At 38.7% G+C, this 24376-nt stretch overlaps 4 protein-coding genes across 6 annotated transcripts; 1 reads left to right on the top strand and 3 right to left on the bottom strand.

Moving 5' to 3' along the window:
- Positions 1 to 138: 138 nt before the first annotated feature.
- LOC126800803 (jacalin-related lectin 19-like) lies at positions 139 to 1297 on the bottom strand. Its single transcript, XM_050528219.1, has 3 exons — positions 1231 to 1297; positions 823 to 1047; positions 139 to 592 (listed from the first exon to the last, which is right to left on the bottom strand). The coding sequence occupies exons 1-3, from the start codon at positions 1231 to 1233 to the stop codon at positions 239 to 241; spliced, it is 582 nt and encodes a 193-aa protein (XP_050384176.1). The 5' UTR covers positions 1234 to 1297; the 3' UTR covers positions 139 to 238.
- An 875-nt stretch (positions 1298 to 2172) lies between these two features.
- LOC126800780 (uncharacterized) lies at positions 2173 to 5550 on the bottom strand. Of its 2 annotated transcripts, none has more exons than XM_050528192.1 (4): positions 5481 to 5550; positions 3100 to 4577; positions 2836 to 3009; positions 2173 to 2646 (listed from the first exon to the last, which is right to left on the bottom strand). In XM_050528192.1, the coding sequence occupies exons 2-4, from the start codon at positions 4570 to 4572 to the stop codon at positions 2419 to 2421; spliced, it is 1875 nt and encodes a 624-aa protein (XP_050384149.1). In that variant the 5' UTR covers positions 4573 to 4577; positions 5481 to 5550; the 3' UTR covers positions 2173 to 2418. The 2 variants fall into 2 exon arrangements, with proteins under 2 accessions (XP_050384149.1, XP_050384148.1); XM_050528191.1 differs by lacking the exon at positions 5481 to 5550 and adding an exon at positions 4713 to 5458.
- A 3247-nt stretch (positions 5551 to 8797) lies between these two features.
- Positions 8798 to 11842, top strand: LOC126800786 (IAA-amino acid hydrolase ILR1-like 4). The gene is made up of 5 exons (XM_050528200.1): positions 8798 to 9294; positions 9402 to 9527; positions 10073 to 10387; positions 10829 to 10957; positions 11146 to 11842. Exons 1-5 carry the CDS (start codon positions 8935 to 8937, stop codon positions 11551 to 11553), a joined length of 1338 nt encoding a protein of 445 aa, XP_050384157.1. The 5' UTR covers positions 8798 to 8934; the 3' UTR covers positions 11554 to 11842.
- A 5522-nt stretch (positions 11843 to 17364) lies between these two features.
- On the bottom strand, positions 17365 to 20728 carry LOC126800790 (glycosyltransferase BC10). Of its 2 annotated transcripts, XR_007672736.1 has the most exons (4): positions 20449 to 20728; positions 19553 to 20093; positions 17807 to 18547; positions 17365 to 17492 (listed from the first exon to the last, which is right to left on the bottom strand). XR_007672736.1 is itself a non-coding variant. In XM_050528206.1 (3 exons), the coding sequence occupies exons 2-3, from the start codon at positions 20063 to 20065 to the stop codon at positions 17909 to 17911; spliced, it is 1152 nt and encodes a 383-aa protein (XP_050384163.1). In that variant the 5' UTR covers positions 20066 to 20093; positions 20449 to 20728; the 3' UTR covers positions 17611 to 17908. The 2 variants fall into 2 exon arrangements, 1 of the variants encoding a protein (XP_050384163.1); XM_050528206.1 differs by lacking the exon at positions 17365 to 17492 and having other exon boundaries at positions 17611 to 18547.
- Positions 20729 to 24376: the final 3648 nt, after the last annotated feature.

The raw sequence follows: 24376 nt of genomic DNA, 5'->3' as shown, positions 1-24376 counted from the left end.
CGGACTTATGTATGTATGGAAACAAAACTTGAAATGCATGCATGCTGACATGTGAAAATTCTTTCATATATTGTCCAGTAGATTAGTGCACTAACGTTTATTGATAATTCACAAGTGCAAACTACTTGCGACTTGAGAGACACTATGCATCCAGCATTTGTGAGCTTCGTGACATTTGATATAGGTTCGATCATGGCAAGCATATATTAGGAGCCATGTAATACAATGTTTTTAACTATCAGCGAAGAGTGGTCTTTTCAGTTTCTCTCCGGGCTGAAGGTTTCCAAACCGTGCTGGTAAGCCTTCGGAAACTTTTCTCAACTCTCCGAAAGAGCTGTATTTTGGGAGCATGATATACGTGAAACCCAATTGCATCTAGGTACCAACCACCTCTTCCCTTTAAGCCAACAATCTTGCCTCCATCAACAGTGAAAGTAAAGGGTGTGCCTTCTTCAACTCCAAATGGTCCAAATGTTTTTCTGTTGTTGCTCTCAAATTTGAGTGACCGGATCACCGGGCTGCCACCAGACACCACCGGACAATAGTGTCCGCTCACATTCACTAGGAACTCATTGGGGTACTGCAACTTTATCTACAATAAGCAAGGAAGACAATAGAAAAGTTTTAAGGATCATGATTCATGACTTTCGGCCCAAGTTACCGGTGTGTACCCGAGTTAAGGATCTCCTTTCTTCGATTTAGGGTTTATAGTAAACTCTTGGATATAGTAAGTACAGTAAGTAGTAAGAGCATATATAGGTTATCATTACTGTAAATACTAGCATAAAACCATGGCTCTCTACTATGAGTTTTGAAGCTGACCTCAGCTGTTTGATTGCCTTCAAGACCACCATGCTTTTCTGATGTAACAGGCTTACCGTTTTTATCATATACCACAACAATGGAGTCGATGCAATGGCCATAGATGAGAGTGACTTCTCTCACCCCTTGATATAGCCCATCATCCCAAGCATTTCCGCCATTGCCTCCCCATGGTCCCAATACAATCGTCTTCTTCTTCCCACCTGAATTGTCCTTCCCACTCTCCTGCATAGAACAAGGTTCACCAATTTTTCTCTGTTCAACATCTAACAGATCGACTAGCTAGAAAACGAATTATTAAGAGAATTATACGTACTTTTAAATATCAAAAGTTCAAAATTTTGCAAAGATACATGTGGATTATTCAAATTTCACCAAGATGCATGTCAAGACAAATTAAATCCTTACCATACGGATCAATCAACTTATGGAACAGTTTAAACTTTGTAGCTGAAAAACGTACCAGATGATCAACTAATCAAGAACTCGAAATGTGTTGCAGGATTGCAATATATATATATATATATATATATATATATATATATGAAATATTTATACTTAAAAGTGATGGTAAGTAAAGTGAGATGCCAAACGCAGTACCAGATTCTAATTCTGGCCCTAGCTATCGAGGAATCAAGAATTTTGCTTTTGTTCTGTGGGTATCATTAGGCACCGGCCAATTAGAAAAGCATGCCAGCTCTAAACAGCATACTTGTTCTGGTGATCGATTTGAGATGCTTCAGTTCGGGAATATATTAATATTTTACTAAATGAAATAACCACGGGAGTGGAGATTACTTGCTTTTCAATTGTGCTGATATACTACTGGGTTTGTCGGAGTGCTCGAGATCAGAATCTTCACTATTTAAATATAAATTTTCAACTATTTAAGTTTAAATTTTCAAAATCTAGTAGTCCAGTCCTCTTTACATTGTAAGGTTAATTTTTTGATTGATTTTTTTTGTACAAACACACTAAATAGGCTCCATTGGAGGGCTTTATAGTAGAATTTTCCATATACTTCCGACCAAAAGGGAATTGTGCTGATTCGTATCAGCTTTGAGTTAGTTAGACTGTTCTCTACACCGACTGAACAAGGATCAATCGAAGTTCTTTCTTTCTGCAATATTTGGCAAAGATTGCCGGCATTCTCTAATGTTATGTTGACAAGAATTGTTGTCACTTGTCAGTCTACAACACTTGAGAACAAGGAGCATATGAGCCAAACCGCTCAACCATAAACCAGGTTGCAATATAAATTCATTTATATATGGACCTTATCCTAGAATCGAAACAAGAAGTTGGAAGTGTATAACTATCATGAACAATTTTGGCACTTTTGGATGATGTTCAACTGAGATTCACAGGGATAATCCCAGACTCATTGTATTATTCAATATAGTGCAGAAGATCAATGAAAAGCACGTAACCAAACATGATCTCAGAAATGATTTTACCAGGAATAGGATTCAAAGAATTTTAAAGAAAACGAAATTACAAATCCTAAAGAATCCATTGCAGGAATAAAAATAAAAACATCCGGAGAACAACGTAATTCAAAGGGACAATCAAGACTACTTGAAAGCACCCTCTTTATCAGATTTTTCTATTTACTAAACTAAAACAAGTGATATCCCTCCCACACAAGACACTTGGACAAGCCTTCAACTTCAACCAAGCAATCCAGCCCGACTTGCCTTTGGCCCGCTTCAAGTTTACTTTCTTGTCAAACTTCAGGGAGTGCCGCCAACATTTATTATTTGAATGCTTAGATGTGCAGCAGGCTGGGTCCTTCGTACTCTCCATGATCTTCTCGAGTACCAACTGCAGTTTAAGTGACAGCAAGAGAAAGTATAGCTTCCATGAGATCCCAGAAAAAAAATTAAAATTTTATTGGATAGCACAGTTTCACTCAACAGTGTTTCTCAATTAAAATTGTAGTCCAAAACAGAATGCACATTAATAAGGTAATATAAATAAAGATGGGGAGAAGCATTAAAGGAGACCATGTACCTTGGGAAATTCACTGCTAGACGACGATACTATAGATAATGTCTCTGGGTGCCATTTCTGCAATGAACTATCTAATAGTTCGTCAATACCAACGGAAGACTGGATTATTTCAAGTTTAAGACCACGCACTGGAGGAAGTGAAATTTCTCTGAGATCTTCATAGATGATAACATTCTGGGTTGACCATAGACAGTAAGCATGAAAAATCAGAATGAGAAGTGCAGTAAGTTAACACAAATGATATGAGATTTAAAACAGTGATACCTTACTAGTGCGGACAACCAGCTTGATGTCTCCAGAATCAAACTTGCCAAGAAAATCTCGCAACTGTGTAAACCAAGAGGGCTCTTCTTTATGGAAATCGAATTTGAGCTGACCAGAAGAAGCTGGCCCGAAAGAAAGCTTGGCCTTCTTCACACACACAGGATTCAGAAAAGAAAAGGGCATTTTATCACCTTGATACTCAAATGAAAAAAGATTTGGAGTATCAATCTCCGCACTATGTAGATTGTTGCAACCCCTCAAGACTAATCTGCTTAACTGATGACTTGCAATTCTAACATTTTTCAGTTTAAGGCAATTACTCAGATGCAGCTTCTCAAGCTGAGGAAAACCAAAAAATAGTTCGCGAAACTGATTGTCTGTCATTTTTTTGTCCTCTAGTGTCAATCTTTTCAAAGAGTCACAACCAGTGAGGATAAATTTGCAAGTAGTCCGATTCTTCCCACAATACCAAAGTGTCTGGAGACTTGCAGCTTTAACTTCAATCTTCTTAAGTGAACGGCAGTGGTGTACTTCAACCCTATCAAGCTTAAGAAGACTTGAAATCTGCAGAAGCTTCAACCCCGTGCAACAGATGAGTCTCAAATCCTCAATTAAAGGACAACTGGAGATAAAATTCTGAATTCCCAGTTCGTCAACATTACAGTTTCGCAAATATAGCTTCTGCAGTTTCGGAAGCTTAATAGCACAACTACTTTCCAGTTTACAGCCCTGCAGCCTTAATCCAGTTAACGTATCTGAATCAAATGTTTTGTCGGGAAATTTGTAAACATTGTTTCCTCTTGTATGAATATGGAGACCTAACTCTCTTATGTTATTTTCAGTTGCAAGTCCAACCCACTGTTCCATACCTCTCGCCATTTCTTGATCAAAGGAGGTCAAATGTACCTCAAATTTACGTATATTTGAATCTCGCTCAAGGTGGTTCTGAAGAGAATGATCAATGAAGTCCTTAAACATCTCCTTCTTGCTCTTATCTTGGACACCCACTTGAAACTGAAACTTGCGTTGATCGTATGTCAAAGCAGAGAAAGAAGCCCATATATCCCTCCACCTCTTAGACAACACACTCGTCCGAGCAGCACCTTTTGTACAACGAATGAGAGAAAGGATGTAATGAATGACAAGTTCAGGCAATTGTGAGATACGATCAGTGGACTCAACACTTTTTTTAATGTCATTTACAACTCCACCAGATTGCTTCTTCCCAACCTTCCCCCTCTTGCCAGTGGTAACAGGTTTTTCTCTCTTTCGCTTTCTCCGAGATCCAGCTTCTTGTGTAATGAATTTGTCCAAGCTCTCAGAATTTTCAGCCCTTCGTTTCGTTTGGTGCTCAACATTCTGGTCAATAGTCTTATCTTCCTTCTTATTTTTCTTTCTTCCAGGTACTTGTGTAGTCACATCAACAGCATCGGTTTCATCTTGTGATTTGCCCGACATCCTTGTCCTCTTCATGTTATCTTCAAAAGGTAGATAGTAGGTCATAAAATCCATATTAAAAATACTACTAACAGGAAAAGAGATAAAAAAAATTTCACAAACAAAATTAATCAACAGATACAGATCGATAAAACCTCCCAACTCAAGAAACAAACCTAGATACAGAAGATTCTGGTTTCCCATTGCAAGGCTAATCCAAACCAAAGAGTCACTCCCCAGACTTAATTCTATGGTCATGGGAAAACCACTCAAATAGCCAATTTTACAGAATCAAATGAAACATCTTATCCACATCAACATGCATTCCCGAAAGAAGGGAAAGAAAAAAATCCATAACATTCTCAGTTCACATTGCATTACTATTATCAGACTAATCAATACAAAATCTTACATTCCATACTCAAATTCTGATCTATTCAAGTACCCAAATTCGACAGAAATAACAGATAATTCCTATCCACATTAACTGCCACAATCCAAAACTACAACTCACTATTCTAATACAGAGCACAACACCACTTCGTTCAAATCTTAATTCTCCTAATCAAAACCTGAATAAATCCCAGCTCTTTCTTAAACAATGTAAACCCATATTGGGTATGTGATCACCAAATACACAAAACTCTTAAAGAGAGATTAAAAACAAAACAAATAACATCAAACCCAAAATAAAAATCTCAACTTTTATGAACAGAAGATTTCATTGCATTGAAAATCAAATGGGTGTTGGGTTTTAGCATCTAACAAACCATATATTCAATCGGAGTTCAAGATTCAGATACTTTCATTCTACCCTTAACCGTTTCAGATCAAAGCATCAATCTTTGAAATCAAAATTCAAACGAAAACGAAAAATTACCGACACCCAATTCAATAGGAAGGGATAAAAGAGAGAATTTTGAGTTGAAGATTGTGAAAATTACCTAGACGATTGGGTCCCCAGAAGAAGAAGAAGCTGTATCAACGAGAAGAGTCAAAACTCATAAACTGTGGCTCTGCCTTTTCTTTTTGTTTTTTTTTACGGCTTCTTATAGTCGGGTCGGTTGTTTTTACTTTGGGTAGAATTTCAGTTTTGGCATTGTATTTTGTGAAAATTATAATCAAGTCCCTGTTGGTTACTTTAGTTACAAGCAACTCCAATGTGCTGTCAAAGTGTCAATCTCCTTTCTTCACGTTTTGATGTCCCTACAGCCGTAATATCGTGACGTCATTGTTCTTACGTCATTATGTTTTGGAGGTCAATTTGGAAATCTGTCGAAATACCCCTTAAGCTCTTATTTGGTATCGACAGCTTCACTAATTTTTTCAAGTTCCTATATCATCTATGGTATATTTAAAATTTACACCAATAAATGGAATAAACAAAAGTTAATACCGTAAAAATTAACAAAAAAATAATAGCACAAGAAGAATAACTGTCCAAAGTCACTATCACGTCACAAATCTAAAACCGTGCGTGATTACTAGTTTCTTTTAAAAAAGAACAAAGAACAAATTTTTAACGTATGTCTTCCCATATGGATGGGTTCTCAACTTCTCGACAAGAGTTTCTTTTGAGTTTCAACTTCTTTTAGGCAATAATTTATTTTTGAGAACTTGTTATCTTATGTGTTGATAAAAACAAAAAACTATAATTGATCGAATACAATTAACATTCAAGAAACAATTAATTTTAGGTTTAAATGTTGAGAATGAAACATAAATCGTATAAGTTCATAAATGTTATTTTCTTGATATTTAGAAGGTTGATTTGGGTAAGAATTCGAGTGAGTTTGAGAAAATTGAAGAATAAAAAAATGTGATCATGGTCCACTATCTTTTTTTTTATGAAGATTAACACTCTGAACATGAGTCCTCATTTACTGTTTGAAAAAACCCTTTGGATGGAATTACATGATGATATTACATATCAATCATAATGTGTCATAACATGGATGGTGTCTTAAATACATAGTCAGTTGTGATCATTACACATTATTTAATAAGAATATGTGGTCGCATACATGATAATCCACGATTAATATTATAAAATAATGTGCTATAGTTGGATGATTACTTAACGTGGGCTAGATGTTTATCATTGTCAAAATAATTACATTTGTTTAATTTGTGTGTTGTTGCGAGACTTCATTCTTAACTGTTGCTGATTTTTTTTTATAAAATACTCGTCACTTCTCTAATTTTTAGTAACTCGACAATTTAATATTTCATGTTTCAATTTCAATTGATCACTCCTTATACTTTCAAATTTTGAAAAATTTGGTCATTCCGTTAAGTTTTCGTCCAGTTGCACCATTAAGTGGTTTTTTTCCTCTTATGTGATGTTTGTCAACAATTTAACAGTGCAATTGGACGAAGACTTAACGGAATGACCAAATTGTTTAAAATTTGAAAGAAAAAGAAGTGACCAGTTGAAATTGAAATATGAATGACTAAATGTCGAATTACTAAAAGTTGGAAAAATGACCAATTTTTTTTTTTTTGCAGGTTTTAGATCAAGGCTTACCATCTGCCAATGAACGTGGGTTCATTTTGGCGGATCCTTGATAGGAGAGTTGTTGTTGCAAGCTTGCAGCAGTGGCGAGGCTGCCAGATTATCAAGTCTTTAGAATGAATTTTCAAATTGTATATGCTGCTCTGCCCTTAGAGTAGAGGCAAAAGCATTACAATTAGGGATCGATTTAGTTGCTCTGTCTTGGAAGCCTTGTTGTAATCTATGAAAGATCTTTTTTGAGGATGTTGATGTTGTCAAGGAGCTTGGTGATTTTGTTGCATATGGTCTTCCACTTCTAAAGACCTCTCGCTTCTCAAACATGGGTGTTCTGGAGTTAGCGGAGATATGGGTTTTCTCGGCGGTTTTGAGAATGAGAAGGGTTGACGTCGTTAAAGGGTGGCTGGATAGTGTTATTTTCGCATATGATTAGATTAATTACTTTTTCTTTTGTACTCTTTAACTTGCGACATGTTTAAGCATTTCTGACATTATTTATGTTGAACTTGTTTATTGTTTTAGACTAGTGGAATTTTGTGATGATATTTAGAAGTTTAGAAACACCATTTGACCAGTTAAAGCCTTTCAGACATTATTTCGGTTTAACTTGTTTTATTGTTTTAGCCAATGGAATTTTGTGATGATATTCAGAAGTTTAGAAGACCCTCTGACATGTTTGAGCCTTTATGTCATTATTTTTCTGTTGAACTTGTTTTATTGTTTTAAAAATAAAATATTAGTTACTTCTTATTTTTTTAGTAACTCGACAGTTTAGTATTTCATGTTTCAATTTCAACTGATCACTCATTATACTTTCAAATTTTAAACAATTTGGTCATTCTGTTAAGTTTTTGTCCAATTGCACCGTTAATTTGCTGACTTGACAAATATCACATAAGAGGGGAAAAACCACTTTAAATTAAGATTGCATACTTCTTGGCTTGATGTCAAATAAAACATTAGAATGAGATAAACTATTAGTACATTTGTAATAAAACATATTATGATCATTGTTACCCGCCAACATATTTGCCACCCTCGATTAACATGAGTATCATTTTGAGCCTTCTTTTTATAGTTTGTGAGGATTCAGTCACTCTCTGAAGATTGCCCTCAAATCGGCATTTGTTGAATAGTAGCATAGTGCTTAATTTTGCATAAGTTGTAAGAAGTGTTAGGAAGATAGTGTCAGTTACATGTTAAATCCCATCACAAGTGTTAGAGTCAACTCCGACTCCGTGAATAATCGAGATAGTTGTGGGTGCAAATGTCATCATTTGCTTAGTGAAATACTCGTTTTATTTTTTTGATATCCTTCCACCTGTCCGGTAATATTAATGGTACGGTCTTGCTAAAGGGAACTCATGCATAGCAGCTTGCGGTGGTGTTTTTTGGGAGTGCCAAGGTGATTACCTGAGGCTTTAGCATTAGCACCGGACGTCATATTTCACTCTTTTCTGAGCTCATGACAGTAATGGTTGGGATTAAATTGGGTTGCAGTGTGTGTGACTTGAATGCGACTCTACAAGTGTCGTTAAATGCTTATTTAAGCCATAATTTATTCTCAATTGCAATCATGTCTTCTGATCAACTATGTTGCTAGAACTTATATGTATATACTGTCATTCTCGAATGAGTTTTTCATAACTTGTTCATCTACAAATTGTGATGACATTGTTTATCATCTAATTGCGGGTAAGTACTAATCCAATCCTTTATTAAAGAAATGCCGCCGCCTTGTTCAGCAGCCATCGGCTGAAATTAACAATTTTTTTTTTCAGTGGGCTGATTTCAACTTTTGACACATAAGTAAATTTTGCTACTCTCTTGTTGCTTTCACACCCAACTCCTGTACTTCCATCAAAGCTCATCACTTTGCAGAGTCCATGGAGTTCATGTGGGTCTCTCTGATTGTAGTCCTCACTCTGCTTAATGGTCCTACTTCCACACTCTCAGATTCCGCTTTGACTTCAGATGGGCTGTCAGAAATCCCCAGAAAGTTGCTAACTTTAGCTCAGAGACCTCAACTGTTTGAGTGGATGGTGGGTATCAGAAGGAAGATACATGAAAACCCAGAACTGGGTTATGAGGAATTTGAGACCAGTAAGCTGATCAGAGCAGAACTGGACAAGATGGGTATCTCATATAAGTACCCAATTGCAGTTACTGGTATTATAGGCTCCATTGGGACTGGAAAGCCTCCTTTTGTTGCAATCAGAGCTGACATGGATGCTCTGGCTATGCAGGTTTGATACTCCAAAGCTTTATGTATAGGAATTTTGTTATTGATTGTTTAGTTGAGTGAAAAAGTTGACTTTTTAAGAATTGGATCGATGTGGTTTGTGTTTTGTAGGAAATGGTGGAGTGGGAGCACAAGAGTAAAATCCCTGGGAAAATGCATGGTTGTGGTCATGATGCTCATGTTGCAATGCTGCTTGGTGCTGCAAAAATCCTTAAAGAGCATGAGAAAGATTTACAGGTTTATTTCTTTGTACAATTGTGTATGATACGTTGTTGTTCTCAAATTGTTAGTCTTTGCTTTTGTATACTAGTAACTGCCGCACAAGTTGAGAGCCTCTTAGCATCTACAGCATATGAAAAGTATGGATAAATTATACGAGTTTAGGAATACTTGGTTTCAGTAATTGTTACACTTCCGTGCTTCGAATAATATGTTGTAGTCTCAAATTGCTAGTAGATTTTAGATGTAATTTTCTGTATTAGGCTGACTTGCAGGAAAGAGATCGTCTTTATCTTCTATTCTTTTTCTGTTTATACCATCTAAACTGCCGAAAAAAATGCCACACTCCCGACCATAATTGGTAAGATTAGTAGCTTCTTGATATCAATAGCCTATTATATAGATACATAAGATTAGTTAGGGACTTAGGGCCACTTTTCAATTGTAATTTTTACAATGATCTGAAGTTGTCAAAAGGGCATGGTTGCCAGAATGTTATTAAGATTAATACTGTGTCAATACATAGATGTCTTGTGGATTTAATTATTGTTTTTTTTCATTAGGGAACGATTGTTCTCGTATTTCAACCAGCAGAGGAAGGAGGAGGTGGAGCTAAGAAAATATTAGATGCTGGAGCATTGGAGAATGTTACTGCTATCTTTGGGTTGCATGTTGCCCACCATATTCCTTTGGCTGAAGTAGCCTCTAGATCTGGTCCATTTTTTGCTGGGAGTGGCTTCTTTGAAGCAATAATTAGTGGAAAAGGAGGTCATGCTGCCCTTCCTCATCATGCGGTCGATCCAATATTGGCGGTCTCAAATGTGGTTATTAGCTTACAACATATTGTCTCACGTGAAGTGGACCCGCTCGATTCTCAGGTAAATATTCCATTTGTTCAGTGTCCAAAACTATGGCTTGGTTTAGCCTGTGTATCTACTAATCTGTTGTGTAATGTGTTATTAATCAGACTGAATACCATTTCTTTGCATTATTGGTTTCATAGTTTTGATTTGATGTTAGTTTTCTCTAAGATAATTCAAGTCCTGATTGACCTGTAAAAGGCACTGCTTGCATCTTTCAGTGAATGAATAGTGGGTAGTTCCTCCAGGAACCTATTAATACCATGTTCTTAAACTACCGCATGAGAATTACAGTTTTGATCAAACTACGAGTTCAAATTACTGTCCATTTTTAGTACACATCAAAGCTTTTGCTGCTTTCGTTAGTCAAGTCGCATCGCTTTTCCTTGATTCATTATTGTATCCTTTGCCCTTTGCAACTACTCTCAAGTCAACTAAGTAACTGGCTAAAATTTTCAGGTAGTGACAGTTGGAAAAGTTCAAGGAGGTGAAGCATTCAATGTCATTCCCGATTCTGTAACAATTGGTGGCACTTTCCGCGCATTTTCAAAGGAGACCTTACTGCAACTCAAACAGCGCATAAAAAAGGTACGTTCCAGATTCTGTATTTATATTCATACTGTGTTGAGGGAAATTTTAGTTTCATCTCTAAGTGCTTTTTCATTCAAATTTACATTCTCTTAGGAACTTATAATAATCAAACCCCAATTCTTTAAATTACTATTACTTTCCCTATTTTCTGCTCTTGCAAGAATCTGATCTGCTTGAATTGACAGATTATAATAGGGCAGGCTGCTGTACAAAGGTGCAATGCAACAGTCAATTTCCTTGAAGATGAGAAACCTTTGTTCCCCCCGACAGTAAACCATAAGGAGTTGCACAAACACTTTCAAAACGTTGCAGGAGATATGCTTGGCACGCATAAAGTCAAAGACCATCCGCCGTTAATGGGATCTGAGGATTTTGCATATTACCAAGAGGAAATACCTGGATTCTTCTTTTTCCTTGGAATGAAGGATGACAGGCTTGGATATCTGGATACACCTCACTCACCTTACTTCCGGATCAACGAGGATGCACTTCCTTATGGTGCTGCACTTCATGCTTCTTTAGCTGTTAGGTATTTGACTGAAACCCAACTGGAGTTTCCTTTGCCAGAACAGCAGAATCATGATGGGTTATGATCAGCTTACTAGTGAATGCACAGTTGATGCTGCAATGTCTTCATGGAGTCTGGAATTTCAGGTTTATGGTCCTACCCACATTGTTCATTCGCATACATCATTCGACATGAATGCAAGCTTCATTTTGTTAAAAAGAATCAATTAAGTTTACTGAATGACTGGGTAATGACATCTGCAGCTTCAACTGCTTGATTTTGTATATTTGGGAGGTATAGTTTTTTGAGCCCTTCTGTAATAAACATCAGAATTTCTTTTTTAATGGCAAAAGGAAACAGCAGTTTAACTCGGAGTTTATGCTGTTCTTGCATTCAAATTATAAAGTTTTAATGAGTTAATCCTTGCTTTTATGTTGTACGAGCTCTATTGAAACTTCAGTTTAAAGTAGACAAGTATGGAGTAGAAGGTTCATTTTTTCAGTAAAAGGAATTTTTATGTCTTTGGTAATTTCTTTATGAGGTAGCAAAAGAAGTCATTGCATGGCTCTTGGGGACCCAGATTATTATCTGCAGGACAATGGTTCCTTTCTTTGTTCAGCTTCAGAAGGATTATAATGAGCTGGTGAGCTTGAAGAAACTCAGAGCAAGGGGTGGGTTCCATCTTCAGATATACTACATTTTGCTACAAATGTTAGCTTAAGGAAGAATCATCTCTGGGTTAAATGACTTGGATGGATTAAACTGAGATCAATAAGCACTCTATTCTATCTTATGCCATTCAGTATGTTGGCACCCCTACTAGCACAGAGCTAGTATGGCATGTCACCGATCATAAGCATCACTCTCTAGGCGGATCTACAAGTCACTATGTGGCTCAACCATGATATTCATAGCGTACCTCGTCATACAAGCTTTCCAATGATAGTCGGAACTCACCAAGACACCACCGGGAAGTCACTTTTCTGACCTCATCAAGATGACTCCATAGTAAGCCTAGAGGGGCACTTGTCCTACATTGAAGAATATGTAAATGCGAGGAGTTCCCTCACCTATAAAAGGGACCCCTCATCCAACTTAGAAGAGGGGATCACTACTTATATAACTCAAGGTTATTTGCTTATACTAGTGGATTCAAGTGGACGTAGCCTACCCCAAGAGATGGAGGTGAACCATTATACTTCTTGTGTCAAACTAACACTCACTAATAGCTAACCGTGTGATCAGCCACCCATCTGGTAATCACTACGTTAACATTGGCGCCGTCTGTGGGAAGCTGACAATTAGCTTCGTCGCTCCCCACTAACAGACCTCCCACGGTCCCCCACACCCCACAGTGCATAAGCTCACTACGATGCAGTCAGATTTAAAAAAAAAAAATTTTTTTGACCCTCCCGTGGTCCATGCCTTCCACGGTCACATTCTTCCACGCTCCTGCTAGCACGGTGGACGTTCTTCCACGCTCCTGCTAGAGTAGCACGTGACTGCTAGCACGGTGCAAGATTGCTATCGTAGTCCCACGAATACTAGTGTAGTACATGACTGCTAGCGTAGTGCGTGACTGCTAGCACGGTGCACGGCTAGTCCCGTAGTCCAACGACTGCTAGCGTAGTACATGATTGCTAGCGTAGTACGTGACTGCTAACACGGTGCAGGGCTAGTCCCGTAGTCCCACGACTGCTAGCGTAGTACATGACTGCTAGCGTAGTACGCGACTGCTAGCACGGTGCACGGCTAGTCCCGTAGTCCCACGACTGCTAGCGTAGTACATGACTGCTAGCGTAGTACGCGACTGCTAGCACGGTGCACGGCTAGTCCCGTAGTCCCACGACTGCTAGCGTAGTACATGACTGCTAGCGTAGTACCCGACTGCTAGCACGATGCACGGCTAGTCCCGTAGTCCCACGACTGCTAGCGTAGTACATGACTGCTAGCGTAGTACGCGACTGCTAGCACGGTGCACGGTTGCTCCCGTAGTCCCATGACTGCTGCTCCCATAGTTCCACGGTGGAACTCCATAGTCGACCTCCACAGTCCTACTCCACAGTCGGCTTTCATAGTCCTGCTCCACGGTTGACTTCGCAGCCTTCCGTAGTCGCCAGAGAAAAGAAATCATTGGCACAATGGGACTTGCTGGCAAAGCCAACCAACCCGCAACAAACCACTACCATAACACAGAGAATTGAAAGGAAAATCTCTTCAAACCGGACATCTCCTCACTCAAATCCAAAGCGGCTACTTGCAATCATTCCCCGCGCAAAGGAGCATCATGCTTGGACACCTCCAACATGATTTTGGTACTTGGAATAAAGCGCAACTCCACTCCACATTGGCATAAGATAAGTAAAATGCTATGCCTCCCTACTCCTACTGTAGAGTTGATTATTACCATGTCTTAGCATGATTTTATTACGCTATAAAGCATGCCTACAACATCCCGCACGTGATATGCATGCCCGCATGGTTTTCACGCATTGCCTATAACACTTTGTAGAGTTAGCTAGCAATGACACTTAGCCATATCTTATATGCTTAGAGAATGTGTGACGCACACACTTGAATGTCCAACGTGATTGTGCTAATGAAACTAGGAATTTTTCTAACCATTGTTCAGGAGAACAATTAAATTCCTTATGCAGACTGTTTCATCACACAACACTCAGACGTCACATAATCAGAAATTATTTCCTCACCAAAAAGTGAGAGACTACGCCCAAGAGGGCTCAAGACGTCCTACGCGTAACACCTATCTACGCTACGTTGGATGCACTACGCCCAACTGGGCTTAAGCCGCGTAAATACGCGCACTACGCCCAAGAGGGCTCAAGACGTCCTACGCGTAACGCTTATCTACGCTATGATGGATGCACTACGCCAAAAGGGCTCAAGCCGCGTAAATACGCGCACTACGCCGAAGAGGGCTCAAGACGTCCTACGCGTAACGCTTATCTACACTATGATGGATGCACTACGCCCAAAAGGGCTCAACCCGCGTAAATACGCGCATTACGCCCAAGAGGGCTCAAGACGTCATACGCGTAACGCTTATCTACGCTATGATGGATGCACTACGCCCAAAAGGGCTCAAGCTGCGTAAATACGCGCACTACGCCCAAGAGGGCTCAAGACATCCTATGCGTAACGCTTATCTACACTATGATGGATGCACTACGCCCAAAAGGGCTCAAGCCGCGTAAATACGCGCACTACGCCCAAGAGGGCTCAAGACGTCCTACACGTAACGCTTACCTACGCTACGATGGATGCACTATGCCCAAGAGGGCTCAAGCCGCGTAAATACGCGCACTACGCCCAAGATGGCTCAAGACGTCCTACGTGTAACTCTTACTACGCTACGATGGATGCACTACGCCCAAGAGGGCTTAAGCCGCGTAAATACGCGCACTACACCCAAGAGGGCTCAAAGACGTCATACGCGTAACACTTATCTACGCTACGATGGATGCACTACGCCCAAGAGGGCTCAAGCCGTCCTACGTGCAAAGCACACTGCGCTCAGAGGACGCACTACACCCAAGAGGGATCGACATCCTACGCATAAAGCTCACTACGCTACGTTAGTAGCTTTACGCTCGAATGTCAATGCCAAAAAGACGTCATACGCGTAGCCTATTACACTATGATTGACGCACCACGCTCTAATTCAACGCCAAAAAGACGTCATACGCGTAGCCTATTATGATATGATTGATGCACCACGCTCTAATTCAACGTCCAAAAGACGTCCTACACGTAGGTCACTACGCTAAAATGGATGCACAACGCTCTATGTCAGCGCTCAGACGTCCTACACGCAAAACTCTGCGCTAAGATGGACACATTACGCCCGTAGTGGCTCAATGCCGTCCTACGCACACTGCAATATAGGACGCACTAGCCTATAGAGGTCTCACTAGTCTTCAAAGGCCATATTGGCATATAAAAGCCACACTCACCCGTAGCGGCCATATTAGTCCAAAGCGCCATCACGCAAGACTGCTTCGCCTAAGCACACCGCACACATAGGCCATATCACTCGAAACCGCCTCGCTGACTAGGGGTTTTGGGGACTTACGCACACTCGCGTACTATATCATATTCGGGACCATACATACACACGCATCATCATGTGTCAAACACACATCGCGCCCGTACATTGTTATGTTATCCATGACAACAGACATACTTCGTGCACATATGCTTTTATCTTTGTTTTGCAGGTTTGAGAGTCCCTTCTTGCTTAAGGAGTTCGGGGACTGGTAGGGGTATGCCACCGCCCGGAAACTTATGCTCGGTGACATGTTGATTGATAAACTCCCCAAGCAAGAAGTTTCTCTTACTTAGGGACTGCGGGGGGACGTGTTGGCACCCCTACTAGCACAGAGTTAGTATGGCATGCCACCGAGCATAAGCATCACTCTCTAGGCGGATCTACAAGTCACTATGTGACTCAACCATGATATTCATAGCGTACCTCGTCATACAAGCTTTCCAATGATAGTCGGAACTCACCAAGACACCACCGGGAAGTCACCTTTCCGACCTCATCAAGATGACTCCATAGTAAGCCTAGAGGGGCACTTGTCCTACATTGAAGAATATGTAAATGAGAGGGGTTTCCTCACTTATAAAAGAGACCCCTCATCCCACTTAGAATGGGGGGATCACTACTTGTATAACTCAAGGCTATTTACTTATATTAATGGATTCAAGTGGACGTAGCCTACCCCAAGAGAGGGAGGTGAACCACTATACTTCTTGTGTCAAACTAACACTCACTAATAGCTAACCGTGTGATTAGCCACCCATCTGGTAATCACTACGTTAACACAGTACTTCCACAGTTTGTTTGCTGAAAGAGAATCCATGGCATTTCTGCTAGTGTCTTTCAGAGAATCAAATGTGGCGGTGATACTTCGGCATCTGTCATCGACCTCTTTCTCTGCTGTCATTGGCGTCATTGTTTATGATCAACAGATATGCTGCAACAGAACGTAATTGAAGGAGTGTTCCACGACAAGTTGGTATTTAGAGGAATCCCGAATTCTGATAGTGTAGTTCTTAACCTAAAAGTGGTGCAAGGCAAAGAGAACCCCTTCCTTACCTCACTATTGTTAAAGAAATGTGAGTACCATTAATGTTTAGCTTACAAACGGTCATCCATTATCTCATTTTGGCTGATCATCCAGTTGACCTGATGTGCTGAATGAGACTCTTCAGTCAAGACTTTTATCAATGGCTTTTAGTCAGGCTGGCTATCAAAATTAAAATATCTAGAGCTTTTGCTCCAAACGGGGAGCAGTCTCTAGCTTCGAAGTTTTCTGATATCTGCGCATCTCTGATTTCTTGATTGAGACTTAGTAACTGTCATGTATCATTCTGTTGCATTCCCCCGATTAGCCAAGACACTCTCTAAGGTGTAATTTCGATAGTTCAATTTCTGGGAGTTGACATCCATGCAGGCTCACTCCTATGCAATTAGAGCAATCACGAATTCTCAATAAGCTTGGATGACAAGTTTAACAGCCTTCTTCAACAAATGGTAAATTGATTTTGAGAATGCAATCAATCGTCTTCTGTGAAGACGTACCCACCCTTAATATGCGTTCAAGAAAACTGTCTAATATAGTGATCCCTGAACATTATTATGACATATACTCATACGCAGCTTCTCAAAACAACTATGCCATTTAGGCTTTATATTGGGATTTAGTGAGTGACTCTTTTCATTTCCAAGAGAATAATATCTTTTTCTTTCTTCAGAATGTAGCCCTTACGGCCAGCATTCTTCAAGGCAAATACTTCAAGTCATTTATAATATTAGATTATGTACAATGAAAATTATTGCAAAAAGCTTATCTCTATTATTACTCTATATGGTTGGTCCAAATATATAATCTTGTTTGGGCATCTACATGCCATTTTCTGCTGTTGCTTGGGCATCTATGCTTCACGACGAACTCGTCAAAAGTTTTTAAAGAAGACGAGGTCTTGTTTGGTACAAACCTACAATGGAAGCAATAAGAAAATTTTGAAACAACAAAGTTAAGGAGATATAATCAAAGCAAACTAGCCTCCAGTACGACTACAGAAACTACATAATCTTGTGAAAGAGACCAAAAAATAGGAGGTCAGCAGATTTATTAGATAAATGACTCAACAACGCTTCATTCAATCAGGATCCCAACCATCTACATATAATCATTATTGTTGCGGAAATTTTTTCTAGGATGCTAATCCCTTGTCCTATTTTTCTATACATACAATATGCTTTGACATTGAGGTCTCAAAAATCCTATTAAATTTGGGTTGAAAGGTACCAATCTCAGCAGACAAGTCCGTTGTTAACTCAAAACTACAAACACGCTCCCATCTGCAATTCTCTGTAAACACCATTAGGAAACAATAAGCCAATCTTTATGTCAATATCCAAATACTTTTGATGCTACTTCTAACAGAGGCTCCAAAGCACTTGGAGCAAACTTTCTAGCAAAAAGGAAACACAGCGAGGTCGGCTGGTCGTTGTAGAGACATTGTTCACTGGTAGTAATCTTCTTAAAGAACTCTTCTGTAATGTCACCTTTACCAAATGTAGCTGGATGAGCACCACCTCTTGACCAGTCAACATAAGTAAGTGTCCTATTTGCCAAAAGATGTGGACGCTCAATGGTAAGCATCGTCTGAAAGTAGTGCTCATCTACATAACATGCAGGTTTGCAGAAGTCTCTAAATATAGGGTAGTAAGTAACATCTTGAACAATATAATGCGCAAGTTCCCGATTAATCTCAAACCACTGGGACCCTTTACGCCAATTACTGAGATTGACCAAAGGGGCCATGTGTTCACTATAGCGGCCTCTCCCATAAGGTCCAATTTCGTCAAATGAACCCATAAAGCTATACCTTGATCTCGATAAGTAATGATAGATGATGCTGAGGTTGCTCAGAGGAATACATGACTCGGAAAGGAGGACAAACCATTCATTTGAGATGTCAAGCAATGCATTAGCTAGAAGTCTTCTCTCAGCTTCACACATATTCATCTCTCCCCACTCTGCAAGCTGATTCAAAAGATATGTGGTCAGAGATTTGAAAACACTAAAAAGTAGGTGTCAACACATATACTTAAAACGGTGAAGATGTTCCAGTGCAGCTGAGAGACAAGTAATCCATGGAACATTCTTACTGTGTCATTTGCAGTGTAATGATAGTTTTAACCTCTCTCTATCCTTATAAAAATATCATTGAATTGTGAAATTATAATTTGGAGCTGAAAATTTTCCAGGCTGCCAGCATAATTTGGGAAAATTGGAGGACGATGTGGAATTATAATTTCAATCTTCAAAATGAAGAAAAACTTAGTTAATGGTTGCTTCATACCAAATAGTAGCAGGAGCCTTCCCATTATATATTTGAGATGATAAATCCAAAAACTGTCCTTTTGAACATACAGTGGAAGTATATACCAGGAAACAACCTTCATGAGACGGTACACAACCTAAAGGGTAGCATTACTGAGAGATATAATCTGTTATTCTGGTACTTTTTTATAACAAAGTCATGCAAAAGATAAGTGTTCCGATATCAATGAAGTTTTAACTTTACGCACCCTTTTCCGCTTTCTCTAGTTATTTTATATTTTGGAAATCACTGACCCCTCAACTGAATTATGAAACCACTACATCTGAACCAAATGTATGATAAAGGAGTTATAAGGTTAAAGCAGCTGGAGATCAACCATCCTAGGCCAATTTAAGATGAATCTAGAGCTGATCCTTAGTACAACAATGGATACCATGTGTTTCTTCCATTAATGAAACTTCTGAAGATTGGAAACCATTAATGTCAACTCATATTTTGGTTTTCTTTTTCGATTGCAATTCATATTTAGTTTAATATCCTAGAATCCAACACATTAATTCTTTATTCAAGAAACATATATCTAGTTCATAGCATTAGTATACCCTAACTCAACACAAGAAATTTAATCGTAGCAATACCATTAAAAAGCTCAAATCCAATGGAGCAATTAGCAGTAGCAAATAAAAGAGAGTAACTTGAGGTACCTTGCTTGGGATTTGTCTCTTGTAAAACACTGATGTAGCCAAGAAGTTGGGAGTATAAGACGGCAATGAGTGGACATAGATAGAATAAAGCCCCTCGTGGCCTCTGAAAAACCGCTCCCAGAGAGGCTCCATCGGCAGAGGTCCCTTGGTCAAGAACATAAAAGCAATCTTGGGAACTCTTTTAAAAGGATACTCCTTCACTTGAGGAGCAAATGAGGCCAGCCACAGCAACTCAGTGTCATTCATGGAATGCAACAGACTTGATGGAGGTCTAATCCAGCTCTCTAATGTGTTTGGCTCCGCGAAACATGACCTCATTGTAGATGGCTCTGTTGGAGCCATATGTTGTACTCCAAAATACCGGATTGTATGCATACTCAAAATCGAAACTCCGAGACCCAGAACCACAAACATCAACAGGAACTGAATCAGCCTCAAAGGCAAGGCCCTGGTTTTCAATAAACTAGCACCAGGGTCCTTGCCTTCCTCCAATCCCCCCACCCTTGACTGCATCTTAAACTCAAATCCTAACCAAATTCAACTGCCAAAAACAACAACAAAACACAGATCAAATTCAACTTCTAAGTGATCTAATCTCTAAAACCATCATAACACTATACAATCATTTGGTCTAAGCATACTAGGTGTTTGATAACATGCCTCAATGAGAACCCTAATCGGATCAGGATCAAGATCACGTCAAAAAAGTGACAAACCTGAATCAATTTCAAAAAGGGTACTCGCCAAAAAATAAATCTTGGATCAAAATCAAACCTTTTTTGAATTCCGGCTTTCAGGGCATGGAAATGAGCAAAGCATGCAACATGGTTTATATCAGAAAGAAAGAAAGAAAACGAAGAAGAATGGGAGAGAGAAAGAGTATGAGTGGGCATTACCATGTGGGGTTTATTGCGTGGAGGAGAGGACTAAATCAATGTCAGATACGTTTGAGGCAGAGATCGACTCTCTCCTCACACTTTTCTGTCACCTTGAAACAATCTCATGTGTTGTTTTTTGGGCCGGCTTTAAATGAAGGTGTGAAATTTATGCCTTTGTGATTTGGTTATAGAGAGAGAGAGAGAGAGAGAGGTTTATGGGGCTCCCATTCCTCTGTTTCTGGTTTTTATTCTCTCGTGGGGTGTTTGAAACTTAAAAAACCCATGATGATGGTGACGAGGAAAAGCAGAACTGAAGCATAGAAGAGAGAGAGAGAGAGAGAGAGAGAGAGAGAGAGACAGAAGAGAAGAGTGAGAAGGTGGTGGAAAACCCGAGGGGGTGCGTTGTGTTGTGTTTTGTCTCTCCTCCTCTTGAGTTGGGGAGTTGGGGAGAGAAGCCAAAGGAAAATGCGGGGGTCAGTGCCTCAAGAGTGCCTTATGTCCGGTGATTCTATGGCCTTTTCTCTATGCACGTGTTACCATCGGAAAAAGTCTTGGGGTCAGGAGGTCGTCGGATTACTACGTTATTCCGAGCAGCAAATAAAAATAAAAATTTCGTGATATTTTAATATATAAGTTTTGTAACCTTATATGAAAGTAAAATTGTATGTTCGACTGTTCCGTTGAAAAATGATATGAAAAATTTTCGTATGTATATTTGGGACTTAAACAAGTTTATCGATGTGATGACGTTAATTGTAAATATACGGGAGTTTCCGTATGTCTCTTGCATAATGTAAACCTAATAAAAAAAATCTGCTAACTAGGAGCATTTAACATTTTAGTGTACATTTGATACTCAAAAAGTTAATTAGACCTAACCTTGATTAGTATTTGTCCTTGCTTTTTGTTTACCTCAAGTAGAACTTACTCCTAGAGTCCTAGTAGGGACCATTTTGAGACAGATGAATGATTATGATCATTTTCAGCAAATTCTATGTATGATTTTGAGTCCTTTAGTCCCTTTCTCTTTGGTTGAAACGGCAAACTGGTGTGACAGCAATTAGCAGGCCCCAAACCATTTGTTCCTTATTTCCCAGCTTCATTGTTTCTTACATTAAACTTAACCATCATGAATTTTGATGAACTTGCTACTCAATTTGTAACGATCTCTGTGATAAAGTCATAGATTACAAAGCTTTTTATTTTCAAGTCCAAGTGTCAAACCTTATTATATATTCAATCATTACCTATGAACTACGTACAACAATCTAATTGATGAGATTACAACGAGAGGACCCAAGTCGATATGTGACTAGCTCAACCGTGGTCGGGTGAGACTGTAAACACCATTTCCCATTGTTCCATGTTGCAGAGTGCAGACCATAACCTCACCGTTGGTATGAAGTATGAACTACATACAGACTTGTTATTTGTCAGAAGATTTGGTCTTTATAAAAAAATATTTGTATTACGTCTTCATTTTTCTTTTGTTCATGTATGCTGACAAACAGAATCTACTGTTTTGGAAAGTTATTACCGGTACTGGTAAAGTGATTTAAAATTCACATCTAAAACCAATTAACAATGAATGAAGTGACTTAAATGCTTATAAATCCACAGGCCACATGCTATGTATTAATTCCTAATGCGTGATGTATATTCTTAACATACCTCCATACATGTGGCGAAATTTTAAGTCATACACGTGTACAACATTTTGGGTGATGTGGAGTCCGTGTGGTTATTTGGGTTTTGTTGGTTCATAATTCTCATATATTCTAATGTCCTAAAACATGAAAATTACTTATTCTATGTGTTTAATTAATTTAGACTAATTTATTTCCATGTTTTGTAGAATATCTTGACAAGAAAAGAAAAATATGAAATTCCAGTAATTTTTCAAGCACCACCACTTTTAGTAGTACTATTATAACTGAACACCACCACTTTTGGTGCTGATATGCATTTTCCGGCTAATTTTATGGAGGAGCAACACATTGTTCAATTACACTAGATCTCATCTTTTTAGTTGAGATTTAACTACACCACTTTTCTTTCTTTCTCACAAAATCATGGCTCCTCATTGTCCAAAAATCCACATCTATATTATGCAAAAATATGATTTCATTTTGGGTGTAATAATCACCTCTATGTCCATCATTACCTAGTCATCACACACTTTTTCATGATCATCCACTTCCTCCTTTATCACCCACTTTCTTCCATGATCACTTACTTCCTCCATGATCACCCACTTCCTCCTTTATCATTCATTTCCTTCCATGATCACTCACTTCCTTATTTTATCACTCACTTCCTTCCATGATCACTCACTCTCTTCCATGATCACACACTTCCTTCTATGATCACTCACTTCCTCATTTATCACTCAGTTCTTCCATAACCAAATACCTCACTCACTACACCATTATCTCACTTTTCTCTACTTTTTCCACCACTATTCTCCTCTATAAAAACATTCATCACCACAATCTCCAAAAACATCATTTCCACCACCAACCAAGAGAAAAAGAGGAAGATAACATTTTCATCTACCTATCTCATTCTAAAAACACCAAGTTTCATCATTTCATCATCGACTATTTTTCATACACCATCATCAAGCAAGGAGGAAGAAGAAGAGTCTAGCATCATTTGAGGATCTCTATCACCACCATGTCAAGATCTCCATGAGTTCATCCACATCATCCTCAACTTGAGATTCACTAGTCACATCTTTACTCTCTCTTTACTTTGATGTTCATAAACATGTTGAAGATTATGTATTTGGTTATGAGTAAGTAGTTAATTTGTTGGGGCTAGGGTGAAAGCCCTAGCCAATCTTGTATGATATTGATATAAATATTTTGTTTGATGCACTTTTCATTAACACTCTAATATTTTCACCCTAGCCAATCTTGTATGATATTGATATAAATATTTTGTTTGATGCACTTTTCATTAGCACTCTAATATGCTAGTTCAAAAGTTGAACATTCATACTTAAACTTAATCAATTTGTGTATGATTGTTTGCCATGACATAATGAATGTTTAAGGCTTGATTAACCTTAGTTGTTTGAAGCATGATAACATATCACATGTGCATATTATAGTTGTAAACTATAATCACTTAGAGATAAGTATGGTTGGTTTGCATGATTTATTCATCTCCAAACTTTATGCACTTAGGGTAATGCATTTGATACTTAACCGGATTCATATGCATGACTTGAGTAGTTAAGTTCTACACCCGAGACGGGTTGCTTGATACCAACAAAGGAGATTGTCCCTTGTCATACCCGAAAGGGATACAAGGAGAGAAATTGGCAAGTTAGAGTGACATCATTCAATTTAGTAGCATCATTGTTCACAAGAGAAGCTAGAGGTGGAAACCTTAAGTCCTAACTCCCATCCATTTCATCACACCTAGTTTACATTTTAAGTGGTCATTTAGTTTTTAAAAGTAACTCTATATCCGAAACAAATTTAAATCACTACACCATCTTGCATATATTCACCATGAATTTGGGTTCACTTGTGAGCCTTGATTTGTGACTTGTACATTTTCATATTCTTCTAGCATCCCTTAGGTTCTCCTAGCTAGAGAGGGTTTTTCCAATCTCTTGGGTACGACATCCCCTACTCACAATCCCACTACACTATAACTTGACCCTTATACTTAAGGGCGACCTTTGAGTCGACAGGCTTCACACGTGGACGTGAGTATCATGCTCTGATACCATGATAAAGTGATTTGAGGTTCACATCCAAAACCAATTAACAATGGATAGAGTGACTCAAACCTTTATAAACCGACATACTAGATTCTAATTCCCAATGTGGAATGTATATTCTCAACATGTAACTTGTACTGTATCAATCTCTTTCTGCGATATGTCTTATAGTTCAAGAAAAAAATACGATTTTATGACTTTCAAATTCAT

This window comes from Argentina anserina, chromosome 6, assembly GCF_933775445.1.
Source record: "Argentina anserina chromosome 6, drPotAnse1.1, whole genome shotgun sequence".
Classification (NCBI taxonomy): Eukaryota; Viridiplantae; Streptophyta; class Magnoliopsida; order Rosales; family Rosaceae; genus Argentina; species Argentina anserina.
The sequence above is the reverse complement of the archived record's forward strand: the minus strand, read 5'-3'. Positions and strand labels throughout refer to the sequence as shown.